At 36.8% G+C, this 15,528-nt stretch overlaps 1 protein-coding gene across 3 annotated transcripts in view; it reads left to right on the top strand.

The window, feature by feature from the left end:
• AKT3 (AKT serine/threonine kinase 3) overlaps positions 1-15,528 on the top strand; it is a 152,780-nt gene that overhangs the window by 81,522 nt on the left and 55,730 nt on the right. For all 3 annotated transcript variants that reach the window (XM_030946131.1, XM_030946130.1, XM_030946132.1), the window contains 2 exons: positions 9,180-9,291; positions 10,567-10,711. In XM_030946131.1, the coding sequence (XP_030801991.1) occupies positions 9,180-9,291; positions 10,567-10,711 (257 nt within the window). The remainder of the gene's footprint in view (positions 1-9,179; positions 9,292-10,566; positions 10,712-15,528) is intronic.

The raw sequence follows: 15,528 nt of genomic DNA, 5'->3' as shown, positions 1-15,528 counted from the left end.
GAATGGAGCATTCAGAGGCCTTTTCCTTGGGGTGTTCTGGGAGGAAATGTGGGGGGAAGGCATTTGGAAGTGTGTGTGTGAACAAATAGACTCTTTACTTGGAGAGGGAGGGACTGAGGCAGCACACATGTGCTTCAGCCATTGCCAGCCACCCAAAACGCCCAAAACAGGGAACTATGTGGCCTGAAATGGAGATGAGGGATCTCTCTTCCTTGGAGCACTGAAGATTAAACACAGTTGAGTGAAGGGAATGACAGAGTGAGGCTGGGTGGAGCTGAGCCCTGGGGAAGGACACAGGCTGGCCTTAGGTGTCCTGAATGGATTTCACGCCCCTGTGGCCACTACTCTCCCAACTTTGGGTGCACAGGGAAGGCAGCCATGGAAACTCTGCACTGCTTGGAGCTGCTGCAAGGTTTCAGGGTGAACAAATCAGCCCGATTTGGTGATACTGAATAGTGTGTAGGAATCACTGGCTCCTCTCCTGTGGAGCCAGCTTATTTTATACCTAACAAAACCACCTTCTTTTAAATGGGAGTTGTGAGAGCTGTGTATTTGAAGTAGGCTGTTAGTCCCTTCATGCTCATGCCTTGACACTGAGACTCACACAAAGCTCTGCTGTGGTATCTCACTGTGCACTTGAAGATAAATGAAGGCGGTGTAATAACATGGGTGGGAAGTTCATTGGGAAAACTTAAATCCGGGTGACACTGGTTTGCAGGGGTAAATTCAGAGGTGTGAGCTTACTGGAATTGTCTGGTTCAAAATCAGTTCAGCTCTTTCCAGGTAGAGAGGAGCAGTTGCAAGTAATCAAACTGCTGTAGCTTGTACAGATACTCTTGATTGACTGAGTCATGGTAACTGAGTGGGTGTGCATTCCTAGCCCACTTCAACTGCAAAATAAAATGTTAATTTAAATTGCTTTTGCTTAGGCATTTATGCAGTCAGAACCAGTTTAAAAATAATTTTGGATTCAGTTGGTATGACTTCTCTATACAGGCAAAGGCCTGATAAAAAAGTCCTGTCTTTTAAAATGCCATTATGCTTCTTTGAGAACAAAACTAATACTCTGGGTAACAGGATGTATTTCCTCAGTGCCCTCCCACCCCCTCAAAAAAATCCAACATGGCCTCATAATGCTGTTTTCAACTGGCCCACTGCTGTATAAGTGGAATAAACACTGCTTTATGTAAACCACTTTGGTCTTTGATTGTCAGCATTATTTGGGAAAGCAGAGTGGGGAAGAATTCTGCTTCAGTTCTACTTGAGGATGATTTGTGACTTCAATGATTTTAAAAACCCCAACTTCTCACATGCACAGTGAGTGTGTAGGTAATCACACAGCACATTTGGGATGAAGTGTCTCTAGGAATTGGCCCTTTGCCTTCATTTTGATCTTTACATGGGGAATAATTGGGAAGAGCTGTATCCCTTCACAGTATCCTTTGAACCTTAGCCAAAAATGATGTCACCTGGAACTTTTTTCCTGTCTTGAAAGATAATGCTTTCTAAGCACTCTGGTACAGCTACCCTTTTTATTGTCCTTAAAAATAAAAAGCAGATTATTATTATATTATTACCATGAAAAGGTAACCTTTTATAAACTTTATTTTATTTTTGTTTTCTCTGTGGAAGTGATTATCAAGAATCTTGGCTATTCTAAATGGAGAATCTGTGCTACTGTTTCCTAGTCTTAACTTTTCAGTGGGCCAGAGACAAGATTTTATTATTTTTAGGATCTAAAAATCTTCAAAACAGGAAAATTGAAAGGTTTTTGGGGAATAATGTTAGGATTTAAACAATTCTTCAAGAAGACATTTTTTAAAGAAATGGCTAGGGAAATATGTATGTCTGTTATAAGTGAGATTAGTTAATGTATCAAAATACTTCAGCATTAGACACAACCTTGTGTGCAACTCCATAAATAACTTTTCAATGTGATTTAAGTCCATTTTTTAAAATTTGTTACCATACTGGATTACATGAACCCAGAGATAAGATATGACTGTTCTTATACTTAAAGTGTGAGTTTGATTCCAAAGTAATAGTAGTAGAATTGAATAAGTAATATTCATTCAATATTGAAAACGCTAGTTGGAAAGGCAATTTATTTGCATTTGCAAATGCATCTATGGGATTCAAACTCAAATCTATCATGTATAGGAAATATTTCCATCTCTGTTGGGTGGAGAAATGTTTGGGAGGCTTCAAAATTGCTTTATGAATGCTGTCTAGGTGGTATAGTTGGTATCCTGTCCTTTTGACTTAGAAGTTTGCAGCCAGACCTGAAAGTTTTTATGCCAGTGTGATTATACCCAGCTGCTTAAATAAAACTGGGGTGTTTGCATGAAAGACAGAGAAGGACGAATAATTTACTGTCTTCCATTAAAACAAAGTAAAGCCCAGGCAAAACCCATGCAGAAATCTATTTCTCTTTTCCCTCTTTGCATGAAGGGGCAAATGACAGACTAGTTATAGTGGCACAAAGATATATATGCTACCTTGATACTTTTTGAAGTATTGGAAATAAAAGACTTTGCAGCATGATGAATTGCACAAAGTTTGATCTTTTACATCTTCAAGGAATATAATTAAGGGTTTTTTTGGTCATATTTGTTGTTATATTATCAAAGCACATATAAGTACTTGCCATGAGCCAAGCCCCACAGAAGTGGGATTTTTACCCATACAGAACAAAAAATCAGTCCCTGCTCCAAAATACTAAAATTCCAAATATAAAACAAGTGACAGCAGATGGATGCAAACAGATGGGGGAAGTATGAGAAAACTATGAGACAGTATTAGCCTGTAGTACAGGCAGTGGTCTCAGCACATCAACAACTAATCCATTGTCAAGGTTAGATTTTTACTCTCATCTGCCTTCTTTTCTTCCTCCCTCCTTCCCTCCCTCCTGTTTTTAAATGCATGGTGAAGGAGAGTTTTAAGGAGGACTTTAAAGAGAGCTAGAATGACAAACAGAGAGAAATTAGAAATGCTTTAGAGAACCGATGATGAAATTATAACAGTAAAGGGATTATTTTGATACTGAATAAAAAATGATAAGAAGGGTGAGAGTAGGCTGTGGGGACAGACAATGTTGAACAGCTACCTATATTTGATGTGATAGAGCTTGGTAGGAAATGGGAAATGCCCAAAAGAGAGTGATGTGGTCAAGGGAACAGCGGACAAAAGCAATCTATTATGAACAGTTTTGGGAATAGCATTTTTAGGGTAAACCTGTATTTGTTTGGATAAAAGAAGAGATATTAAATTGTTCACATAAATCTCTGTGTGACCAAATTTAACTTTAGGGTGATAGTCCCCCTAAATGAGATGTAGTAAGAAGGAACAAAGCCTTTTGGAAAGCCTCAGAGAAGCACATTTCCCTTAGGGAGTGGGTAAACAAGTGGGAGAATCCAAAGGGGGACCAAGCTAAGGGTGTGTGTATGGGTACACGCATAAGTTTGTTCCTATATGTAAAATTCATGGATTTTCATGTGTGTATGAGCAAAAATCTGTGTATCTGCCTCTGTGTTATGAAAATGATCTATTAGTTCTGCTAGTTGTCTACTATTTGTCTAACAAAAAAGGTCATCAGAGAAGTGTGGATTTGGAGTGCAGAGTAGCAGCAGCAGAAAAAGGTATTTGTAAGGAGTGTGTTCATTAGATTTTGCTATGAGAAAGAAAAATTAGATTAGCAATTAAATAAGCAAAGGTTGGGACAAAATTGTTTATCTTGTAAAGGAAAGACCAAGAGAAAGATAAGAAATCAAGGTTAAATTATTATGTAAATAGATAGATACATAGAGAGGTACAGATCTGTGTAAAGACAACACTCTCCCTGTATGTTAAAACATGCAAGCATTATAAATAATGCAAGCAGTGGCTTGATACTGTTTTTTTAAATATAATTTGATAGTCACAGGAAGTTATCCTCTGTGCTAAAACTCAGTCTGTATTGACTGTATTAGAAATAATTTCTCAGATATGCAACCTTCTGTTCATTTTTTAGTACAATTTTTTATGGCTGCTTGAATGTTTAGTATTCCTGTCTAGCCATATCAACACATTCTGCTGAAGTTGAAACCTTTCATATAAGTAATAATAAAATGGTGTTAGGGTTCTATTTTTTTTTAATGCTGAATGTCTGCATTTACGAAAAGAATGCTGGTGATTATACAGTTAAAGTTATAGAATTCAAACTTTAAACTTTTTAATAAAATCTGAACAGATGATCTGTGCTTTTTTTTTTTTTTTGGAACTGGCAGGTTTCAGGCCCTCTAATTGGCTTCCCAGCTTTGCAGAGTAATTACAGCTTCAAGCAAACTTTGTCATCTGTGGTTCAGAATGGTGTAAAGTAAACAGAACGTTTTGAAATACAGTTTGTAGTTAGAGTTGCTCAGGAGAGTTTAACTAGCATAACTACTTAATTTAGACAGTAGCAGTTATTTGAAAAAGATTTGTCTAGCATTTTAGAATTGTCAGGTTGGTTGTTCATATGAAGACAAAAGTTAACCTCTGGTATGTACCTGACTTTGTTTTGTTTTTTAAAAGGATAATTTCAATAATTGAGAAACATCCATTGCATTTCTTTTTACTGTGTTGATTTAATTTTTTTTCCTTTTTCGGTATACATCCAAAAATGGCCAAAGGAGTGCTATGCACTTGTTGGAACAGAGATGTCATTCCCTGTTACTGTTTTCGTATTTTGCTGCTTTGAACAAGTGTTCTCCCCCAAGGTATTTCCTCCCCTCTAATATTAAAGGAAAAGTTCTCATGACTGAGGTTTCATCCCAGGAAGACAGAAAGCTTTAGGAATAAAATGTGTAATTCCAAGTTGTAGATGGCTAGCATACAAGAACACAAAGTTGAGTCTGTCTGTTTACTGGCTTACTCATCTTTTTGAATGATAATTTAGGCTTCCAACTGTTTTGAGTTGAGATTCAGTCCTTTAATTACATATGTTTATGTATAGTAGCAAACTTGAAGACATTATGGTAGAATGTTCTCTACTTTTGGTAATGACCCAACTATCACTCGAGCATTCGGAGCCAGCTCTCAGTAGCCAGTTTCACTCTTTCTTCTGTGCTTTTGTATTTTCCAAACTATTCACTCAGTCTTAAACTACTATGCTTTTTCCACTAATTAGTAGAAAAATATTTTGGTAATTAGCAGTAACTGTGTATTACAGCACTTATTCATCTTAATAGATTTCTTTCCCCTAGTAGTAGGTGAAAGATATTCACAGATGATTATTTTTTCATGTTGCAGTCAGAGGAGGAATACTGTTCAGCCCATACATTTGTTTAGAGCAGCACATGAAGCATGTGGGGCTACTAAATATCAGCAGACTGAAGTTATTTTTACCTACTTGAGAAGAACGGGCAGTACACCTCTTTTGGGAATACACTGGTCCTCCACTTCTTTCTGAAACCCTTTTTGCTTCATAAGGGATGGATATGAATGTATTCAATTTTAACCCTACAAGGAAATCAAGTCTTTAGCCACTTCTAACGGAATATTACTAAAACTAATTAAGTTTTCCTAAATTTTATTTTCCAATAATTTCCTCCAGTGATAGTGCAATTGCATTCTTGGGGATTATTTGTCTGGAGGTTTTTGTTTTCAGTACCATTTTCAATTCTTAAGGTTTTTTAGTACCTTTCATTGATTTAATTAATCATCTGTAATTAGAAATCAGAAATTTTTTTTGGTAATAATGTTATATAATTATTTATAATGCTAATAAATATTTTGTTCTTGTTAATAATGTGCATAATCACTTTGAGGGTTGACTTAAAAAATGGAATATAAGTAGTATATTAGATACAGATTTACTTAAAGTACATACCAATGTATATATTTATTATTTTTTATAGTATATTATATATACTATATGTCTATTTTATAATATATATTATACACTATATATACTATATATAATATACTGTAACTACAATATATAACTATATATTATATACTATATATAATATATATTACATATACTATACTATATATATTATATTTTATACATCTATAGGTGAAGACCATATTATACGTAGCATTTGGACATAAGCATATGTAATTCTCTTAGTTCAATTTTTTTCATGTGTGAGTTGGAAAACTTAAATAATGCAATTTAAATATATGCATATTTGTATATATTGACAAAGAGAAAATAAATGGTGGAATTCAAAATCTTCAGTTCCATCAGAGGCATTGGAGAGGATGTGCTTTTCGATGGGTACAGGTTTGTCTCTGTACCTTTTTTCCTTCAGACTGTCCTAACAGAGTCAGATCACGTTTCTCCCTGGCAGCTTTTTTTCGCCTTCCCTCCTCTAAACTAGGTACTCTAGTTTGGCTATATTCTAGCTATCTCTATACTATTCTTTCTCATATAGGTTCCAGTCTTTTTCCTGTCCTATTACCACTTTCCTCCCTTTATTCCCTTGTCTTTTGTTCATAACAGCTCTCCTGTAAATAACTTGCTGTATGCCATCTTTCTCCATTGGATTTTGCCTCAGTAAGGTACTTTCTTTGTCATACTGTCTGAAGAAGAGGGTAAGGCATTATGAATATAAGTGAAATGCTTTCAATTTAGCATGTGGAGAGGCAGTAGATAGCTGTAGTCTCTGGATTATGCTCAATGCCTAGACCTTCAATGATTTTACGCTTTAGTAATTGTTACTGTAATTTTTTACCCTCCTCCCACTGCACTCTTATCCCTCCCACATGTAGTGTGGCCAGATGCCTTACATTTTCACAGGAATACTAAAAGGATATCAAAGGTCTTGATTTGCCAAGTTTTAAGTCTCGTCTCCAAAAAGCAGCATTTTCCAGCAGTGTGCAGCTTTAGGCAGACACCCAGTAAAGAAAATTTCAGCCTACATGATTGAAGTGTGATAGGATTAAAGATGAGAGGATGGTTTTGTCAGGAGTAAGATGAGATTATCTTAGAGCAGACAATGCTTCTAGTCTCTTCTGCTAGGAAGGTAACCCCACATGTTCTTTGGAACTTCAGCTGAGGGAGTTAAAAAAAAAGCCTGTTAACCCTCCCCTCGCTGTCACTGTGATCGTAGCTGGACTTCACCCATACTCCTGAGGACGGGGATTTCTTTGATCTCATGGGTAATTCCACTGGGTTACAACCCTGGTTAGGTACCCTAAGCAGCTCTACTTCATCATGCTTCTGTCTGCCATGTTTCCCTTCCAACTTTTGTGTTAAACTCTCTCTTCTTGTGTCCATCCTGCTGTAGATCTTTCTTCTGCATGCTGAGGATGGTTCTCATTCCATCCAAGACCTAGCAGAGTGTGTGTAAGCAATGAGGGTGAAGTACTGTTTCTTGTTTTTAATGAAATGTTTGTTAAATGGAATGTCATCTCTGTTCCTGACAGTGAGCAGTCTGACTTACATAATAATTTATAGATGTATGGTGAATATATAAGTTTGCTCATCAAGGAATGCAGATGTGCACAGGACAGTATTCACTCCTTTTGTTTCTCATACCTGTGTCTGTCAAGCTTCTGAGGTGTTCCGCTAAGCTGCAGAAAAAAATACTATTGATAGGCATATCCACTTCCACACGTCTTTGTTTCTCAAATAAAAAAATTGCAGTAGATTATAGTTGAGGTTTCAGGATCCTGAATTTGTCAAGAGAAAATATGTCAAGCCAAAATAATTTATTTCTGTGAAAGGAAAGCATGCCTTGTTAAGTGGTACATGTCATATGACTTCTGCAAAGCATTGACATTAACTGGAATAAAGAATAGTAAGCTGCATAAGTAAAAGGTGTGGGTCAACTGGTAGGTGGTAGCTATATCAAAAAGAAGTTACAGCAGATTGTAGGTGAGCAGGAATTCATTTACCATATCATTATTGATTGATTTGTGAACCTGATGAATCATTTTAGATCACACGCACACATTTGATCTGGATCGGCTTTGAACAAGTGATAATATTCCAGACATGAGATGTGATGGTTCGTGTCTACGTTGTGGTAGCTGCAGGAAAACGAGTAACACTTTTGACAGAGTAACCTTAGCTTCTCAAAAATGTTTAAATGCATTTGCATGAATAAGGAGTTTTAGTTTGTCAGGGTTTTGCAGCTGTAATGTTTTGTGCAGCATCATAGAACTGATACACAGCAACACCGAACCATTGCCTGAATTGCCAGCGTTGTGGTCTTGCCACAAAGGAGTAATAGGTGGTCTGTAATATGTCTGGAGTTGTGGAATAAGGAAGATCTTGGATCTGAGAGCACAACTGGTGAGGGACACATCGATTGAACTGACTTAAAGAAGACTGAAGAGAGAAAAAGCAGTGTTCAAATGTCTAAAAGGGATGGCTGCTGGAAAGATGAAGTAATTTAGTCAAAAGAACAAGAAACAGTATGCTGAAATTATAGGAAAAGTTGCATTAAATCCTAGGAAAAATCTTACAGCAATAAAAATAGTTAATTTATTTATAGTTGGATAGATTAGTTTACTTACAGGGGTTTTGAAATTAGTACTTTTTTGGGATTTTAGAAAGAGTATAGAGAAATACTTACAAGAAATAACATAGGTAGATCTGATTCAACCCTAGGGCACAAAGAGAATTAGATGATTTCCTGGGGCAGCCCCACTGGTGGTGTGTGTGGGGTTGTTCTATATTTAATAATCAGACTAATTTAAACATCTGAATTTTCTTAGGCTGTTTTATAATAAACCTTACCCTGAAGTGGCAGTACTATCAGTAATTGTGACATGGTTACCATTGAAGGGAAAATGTCATATTCCTCCTGCTGGGTGCAGATGGAAAAATATGCCAGTGGCTACTGCTGTTTCCTTGGCATGCTATAGCAATACAGGATCTAATATTCTTCTTAGCCTCATAACACAGACCAAGTTAACAAATGGAGATGGCACTTTTATATGGACAATGATACAAATTCCATCGATTTTATATGGACAATGATACAAATTCCATCGATTCCTCTGACTGCTTTCTTCACCTGCTTTATTGTTACCTACTACCTTTTGTTCAAATCTGTGGTTGTATTGCTGTTCTGTATTTCCTTGTGTGCTGGATAGATCCTGAATGGGAATACATAAGCTGAATGAATTTCATCTAAGTGATTTTATTTGCTTTTCACCCATTAACTGGCAATGTATAAAAAAGGCAATGTCATGTATTTGTCTAGAATGTCAGCTAATGAAAACAGAGCGACCAAAGCCGAACACATTCATTATCAGATGTCTTCAGTGGACCACTGTCATAGAGAGGACGTTCCATGTAGACACTCCAGAGGAACGGTGAGGGTTTTATTCTTGTTTTCCTTTTCACAATCCTTGTGCAGAAGCCTCAGCAGAGTCTCTGCTGGGCCTGCACAGCAATCAGCATTTGGAACTGTGACATTCTGACTAGTTAGTTAAAGATTTTTAAGTCAGCTTCTGTAAAATATTATCTGAGCTCATAACTAGAGTAAGAAGAGTTGCCTGCGAGTAGGTGGGATGAGTGTGTTCAAATAAGCCAAAACTATGTCATGATATGTCTCTGAAGTGTTAAATTTTGAACATCCAAAGCCTGGATTGAAATGTTTCCAGCCTAGCTGTCTTACTCCTCCTAATGTGCTCCCTTCTTTTGGCACAGAAAGCAGCATGCTTATTATAATTTATTTTATGTTGGCTTATTAGTTTTTCTTGTTTCGGTAAACATTCACAAATGCTTAAGAATTAACTTTTTTAATGCACCAAAAAGTTTTTAATGCCTGTAGGAGATATGGGATAACGCCCTCAAATTTTCTGTACTCTGTCTACTATTAGATGCACTGAATCTTCCCACTGTAGGCATCTGTCCTTTTGAGACCAGTACTATGATCTGGCTATCATTTTTTGTATCAGTAAATAACCAACAGCTTTGCTTTTTCTGTTATTTCACTTAGAGGTTTTTTTATTCTACCTTGGTACCATGTCTCCACCCTGTCTTTTTTTTGTGCAGTGTAGTAGCTCACATTGCATTCAGTAGTAAATACCACGAAAATATCCCATATTCCTTTCTGGCTGAGCAAGAGGCAGCAGGTAGCGTGCTTGGTGTGGGGCTGTGACCTGTTGAAGGGCTGCCTGATGTGCTGTGCTGCTCTGCTGGCCCTGCTTGTCCCTCCACAGAAAACATCACCTGGGCCTGCCCCTCAGTGCAGCCATAGGTTTTCAGGATACTTGTAGGAATGTAGTATCTCTGAGCACCTTTTTTGAGGGAAATTTGCAAAAAAGCTTGTAAGCTGAGAGGACATCTTATGCTCACAGGTGTATTATACCTGGAACAAGTGTTTTCAAGTTTCCACTAGTAAAATACTTACAAAATCAGAAGCTGCTAATTCTTGAAGTGATATAGTGATCCTTTCTGGTCCAACTTCCCCCATTTAAGAAAACGCAGGATTTGGAAGGAAATTGAAGTGATTGATTAATATGAGTCTTCTGCTGTGTAACATAAAAATTGAACATTGAAGCAATGTAGCATGTGAAAAACTTTATGAACTATGCAATATATTTTATGAGTTTCTAATAGAGGTGTTGGCTTGTTCATGATAGGGAAGAATGGACAGAAGCAATCCAAGCTGTAGCAGACAGACTTCAGAGGCAAGAAGAGGAGAGGATGAACTGTAGTCCAACTTCTCAGATAGACAATATAGGAGAAGAAGAGATGGATGCTTCAACAACACATCATAAAAGAAAGGTAATGACCTTTAAAAATAACTTTTGAGAATGGTCTAGTCGGGTAAAGCAATATGCAGGGAATAGTATTTCAACATAAATTTCAGTGTAATATAAGATCAAAGTACTTATTTTTTTCAATAAAGCTGAACTGCTCTAGTTTTGTTTATTGGTTAAGGTGATATGGCACTTCTCAAAAACAAAGTTCAACCATTCAGGCACATGCTAACATTCTTCTTATTGTTTGACTATTATTTCATCCATTTGTTTGTTTGCTATTTTAGAAGTATGGTAATAAAATATTTTCTTTAGACAAGTACTTTTGCCCCTTTTCTCATGCAAATAATACCCAGTACAAATTAGGTAATTTGCATGAGAGAGCCTGGCAGGATCTGGCTTTTAATGACCTTGGGTTTTGCTACCTTGGGAAATAACTTTGCTTTAGTTTCAATGAAGTAAGAGAAAACAGCATTTCATTTTCCTGTGATCCTTTACAGCTTTTGGTGTAAGTAGGAACATGTACCTCGCTGCCTATAACATACTTGTGATTACATCTCCAGAGTCAACAGGTTAAACACACAACCGAGATCATGTTTTAAAGATCTGATGCCACTCAAATTTTGATTATGTGTCTCCATTTTGTCCTGTATGGACTACTCAATCTCATGCCTCTCATTTACTATACAGAGTTGACATGACTCAAGAAATTCACTGAAATTGCATGAAAAAATAATAACCAGTTTACATAGGACTGGATTTACTTTTTCTAGGTAGAAGTGAAACCTGTAGAAAACTAAGTGTAAGTTTGCTGACACAGCAAAACAGTCTTATAGCTCACATAACTGAATGTCTTTGAGTGATGAACAATACAAGAAATGGTGAACATTTCTCTATTTACTAATAGAGCATGTTTTGTTTTTTGTGCTACATGGAGCAAGAACCACAGAAAAGTCAGGGCTGAGAGCTATATCCTTCAGAATATAAAAGAGATGCTGTAGGTAACTTTAGTTCTATCATGTCCTAATTTTTAAGAACTTGAGTTTACAGTCCAAACAGAGTTCTTTGTATGCAGTTTCATTGTATGCAAATTTCTAACCTTTGTCTGCTATAGAAAAAGGTAAAATCAATTATATAGAGCTGTGACAATACTCTGAATTTATATTGTCAGGCTGACTTTAAACCTTTAGCCTGATGCCAGGGATATTTAATGACTGTGCTCCAGTGTAAAATATAAGTGGCAGCCAGACAGAGGCAGTGTTTAAGATGTGTCAGCCTTGTGAGAGGGAGTGTGATTATGTGGAAGGGATTTGGGTCTGCTCTGTTAAAGATCTGAGCAGTGTTCCAAGCCTGTGTATCCTCTTAATGGAGTACAGAACCACTGCATAACAACACTCATTTTTCAGGTGTCAAAATTAATGCTGTCTGATACAAGTAGTACATCTGGAATGTGCTCTGCTTGTTCACAGCGCAGTGTGTTTTCCCATTCAACAAAAGGGGTTGTGGGAACAGGGGTAGAAGGATCAGTTTTGTTTATGTCTTGCCACTTGCGCTTTAAGAAATGCTGATATAATAAGCTGGGACAGTGTATGGTCAGGGCTACAGAAAATTTAATGCCTTTGGCAACCAAAAGCAAATATTTAATGGCTTTGGCAGCAAAAAGCAAACTCCAAAAAACAAAGGTGAAATGAAGAATGTTGATATTCAACATCTAATAACAGAGCAAAATAACAGAACTAGGAAAAAAAGATAAATAAAAAGGTAATAAAGTAAAAAAAAGAAAAGAAAATAGAAACAATAGAGCTAAAACTCAGAATCCCACAGCAGATTTCTATCTATTGGAAGATGTTAGTGAAAGATGCTCAGAAGTTTTCGGAATAAAAAATGTGAAGTGACCATTATGACAGGGAATTGCCAATGCCTCCAACTTCATTGGATTGTGAAAAATAGGTCTTTTAAGAACTGTTTCTGTTTTCTGTTTTGAAAAGCTGTTGTTTAAGCTTTCATAGTTGTTAATGTAATCAGAACCATTTCAGTTATAATGAATTAATGCATTTTTATTCCTTTTTTTTTTTGTATTGGATTTCTTTCCTTTCAGGGATTTTTACACAATGTGTCCTTTTTTGACAAAAGCTTGTTTTGTCACCTGATTTTACATCTAAGCCCAGTGAATTTTGCTTGTGCATGCACCAGATGGTATACATACGAGTAGAAGAGCATAATCAGATTAAGAGACAAGACAGAGAGGAGTTGGGCCTGTTCTTCTCTGAAAAGGTAGCAAAAAGAAAACAGCCTTTAGGATGTGAAACTTGATTTGAATAAACATGACAGCTACATCTCTGCTTAGATTAGCTGGAAGAACCAGAAGCACCTCTTCTTTTCCCCAATTTTTTAAAATGGTGACAATGTGCAATTCAAGTTTTACACATCACTAACATTTGTAATACTCGAAATTCTTAGCAAACTACTTTTACTTCTTGCTGTACTATTACTTCTTAGTAGAGTTTTTCCCTGAGGAAATCAGATGTATACTCCTAATAATTGTGCACATCAGGAATTAAAAAAAAAAGTTAGTTTCTTTGGAAGGAATTTTCGACACCTACATAAGGGTGTATTTTTTTTTGAGCAGATCATCCATAGGGGATGATGTGTTTAGATGGTCAACAGATATTTCCTTAGGGGAGTAAAAAGGTTTTATAGAAAGCTGAACATCATGTTTTTTGGTTAATGCAGTCTCCTGTGGCTTCATTGCTTTTTCTTTGTTTAAAAATTTGATTTGCAGGATGAATAAAGAACAGATTTTTCAGAGAGAGCCCAAAAGTAATATAATAAAGAAAAATATTCAAAACTTGGAGTACAGTAAGAATGAAAAACTAGGGAAAATCATGAAGGAGAAAGAATCCAATCTTATGGGAACCTCCAAAGTTACCATCTTCCTTCAGGTTTAGGAAGTATTTCCATTTTTCCACCAGTTTTCAGTACACCCCTAGCTATGGCATCTGTGTTTTTATCTCCCAAGGTCTTGTGTTCTTTGGCAGACTTTTTGAGTTACCCTGCACTGCGTATCATCTCTAAGCCTTCTGCTAAGCTTCTAAGGAATGAGAGCATCAGGAGACTTTATTCTTAGAACTAACACTACCGCCATAATGTGCTGTTAAGCCATGGCTCAAAATCTTGCAAACCTATTACCTTTCTCTTATACATGTACATATATTTTTAACTTGTTTTCACTGAGCTTGCATCTAGATTCATGACTGCTTTGCTGAACATTATGTAAGCAAATTTTGGGCAAATCAGTCTTTCAGTTTGACTGACTTGCTGTCCTTAGTGTCAAATCCATGTCTGTGATCAGTTGAGCCACGATCCTCCTTCTGTGTATGGGCAAAGGGCAGCTTTTCTGAGATGGTTTTATTCAGACTCTGATGGTCACTCTCTAATTCCAATGTCTTAGGGAAAATCAGAAATATTGCAGAAGTTACTCCTCTAAGGCTGCATGTGACCTCATAAATTTGTGACTGTTAAAGGGATAGGTTACAATCACTCAGCTCGCAGTCACTCAGTCACAGCTCAGTATTTTTATCAATAAAGCTGTCAGCCACTGTTTGTCAGGGGCACAATAGCTTATGACTGAAGGATTCTGCCCTGAATTACTCTTCTTCTGCCTGAATTGTGTTTTGAATGCATTTTTAATTTTTCATGGGTTTTTGTCAATATTCACTGCTTTTGCTCAAAGGCAGTTGTTTTCTGCTTGATGGTTGTCACAGAACCATGGAGTAGATAACCGGACTTCCCAAAGTACTGAACTGAAAGTGATCATTGAGAAGTCTTACCTTTAGTTGATTGAAAACAAGGAGCCACACAGTGTTGTGATCACAGCTTCATATACTACATCATGCAAGTTATCACACATTAGAGCAGGTTTTGGAAAAGTTGACTCTTCAAGGATTTGTCTGTAGTAATAAACTTCAACTTTACACCCAGTTGTGTAAAATGAGTTTGCTTCAGGTAAAAATTTTACCGAGCCTTTGAAATCTCTGTTACCCATATTTCTTGCTGGGATAAATGCAGTTTTGTTCCTCCTGATGTGAGGTGGTTTGAGCAGCAAAGCAAGATCTGTCACTGCAAAATGTTTGTGTGAGCATCAAGGTTAGTTTGCTTAGAAGCTACCAATCAACAGTTAGATGGGAAAAAATTTAATTCCTATTGATACAGCTAGATATATGATATATGGGAATTGATATATATGGGAATTGATATATGGGAAGCACATTCTTCTTAATGAAGCTTTGAAACACCCAGGTATCCAGGTGTTAAATGGAGAGTTCAAGACCTTTTGCTGCTTTGAAGTTGCAGGTTGAACACTTAAAAGCTGAGGAATTGCACATTGATGTGGTTGATGGAACTTCAGTTCAACCTTGCATGTGAGCACATTGCAAACTGACTCTGAGTGAACAACTGCATAAATTACTTTCAGAGTTTGTCAGCAGCAAATTCAGATCCACAGTAATAGTGTCATGCACTTGGGCTTAAAGGAATAAATAATTTCAGAAGGTGATTTTGCCCTTTTTTCTCTCACCCAAGTGAATATATTTTGCTGCTGCTATTTGCAGTCACGCACCAGGGATACGTCCAATGCCTCTACACCTGGAATGTGTGTGAAATGTGTAGGCAGTGTTAAGAGGTATTTCTGGTAGAGATAAGGAAAGTACTAATTCTCTTGTGGAAACTACAAGTAGAAGTTTATCCAGAGCAGCAGTATTCAACACAACTGCCTGAGGCCACAACTAGAGATAGAAAGAGGCACTGAGAAGATGAAAGATAAGGGATGATCTTTTTCTCTCA

The sequence above is a fragment of the Camarhynchus parvulus genome, chromosome 3 (genome assembly GCF_901933205.1).
Source record: "Camarhynchus parvulus chromosome 3, STF_HiC, whole genome shotgun sequence".
NCBI lineage: Eukaryota > Metazoa > Chordata > Aves > Passeriformes > Thraupidae > Camarhynchus > Camarhynchus parvulus.
This window is presented reverse-complemented; position numbering and strand designations above follow the sequence as displayed.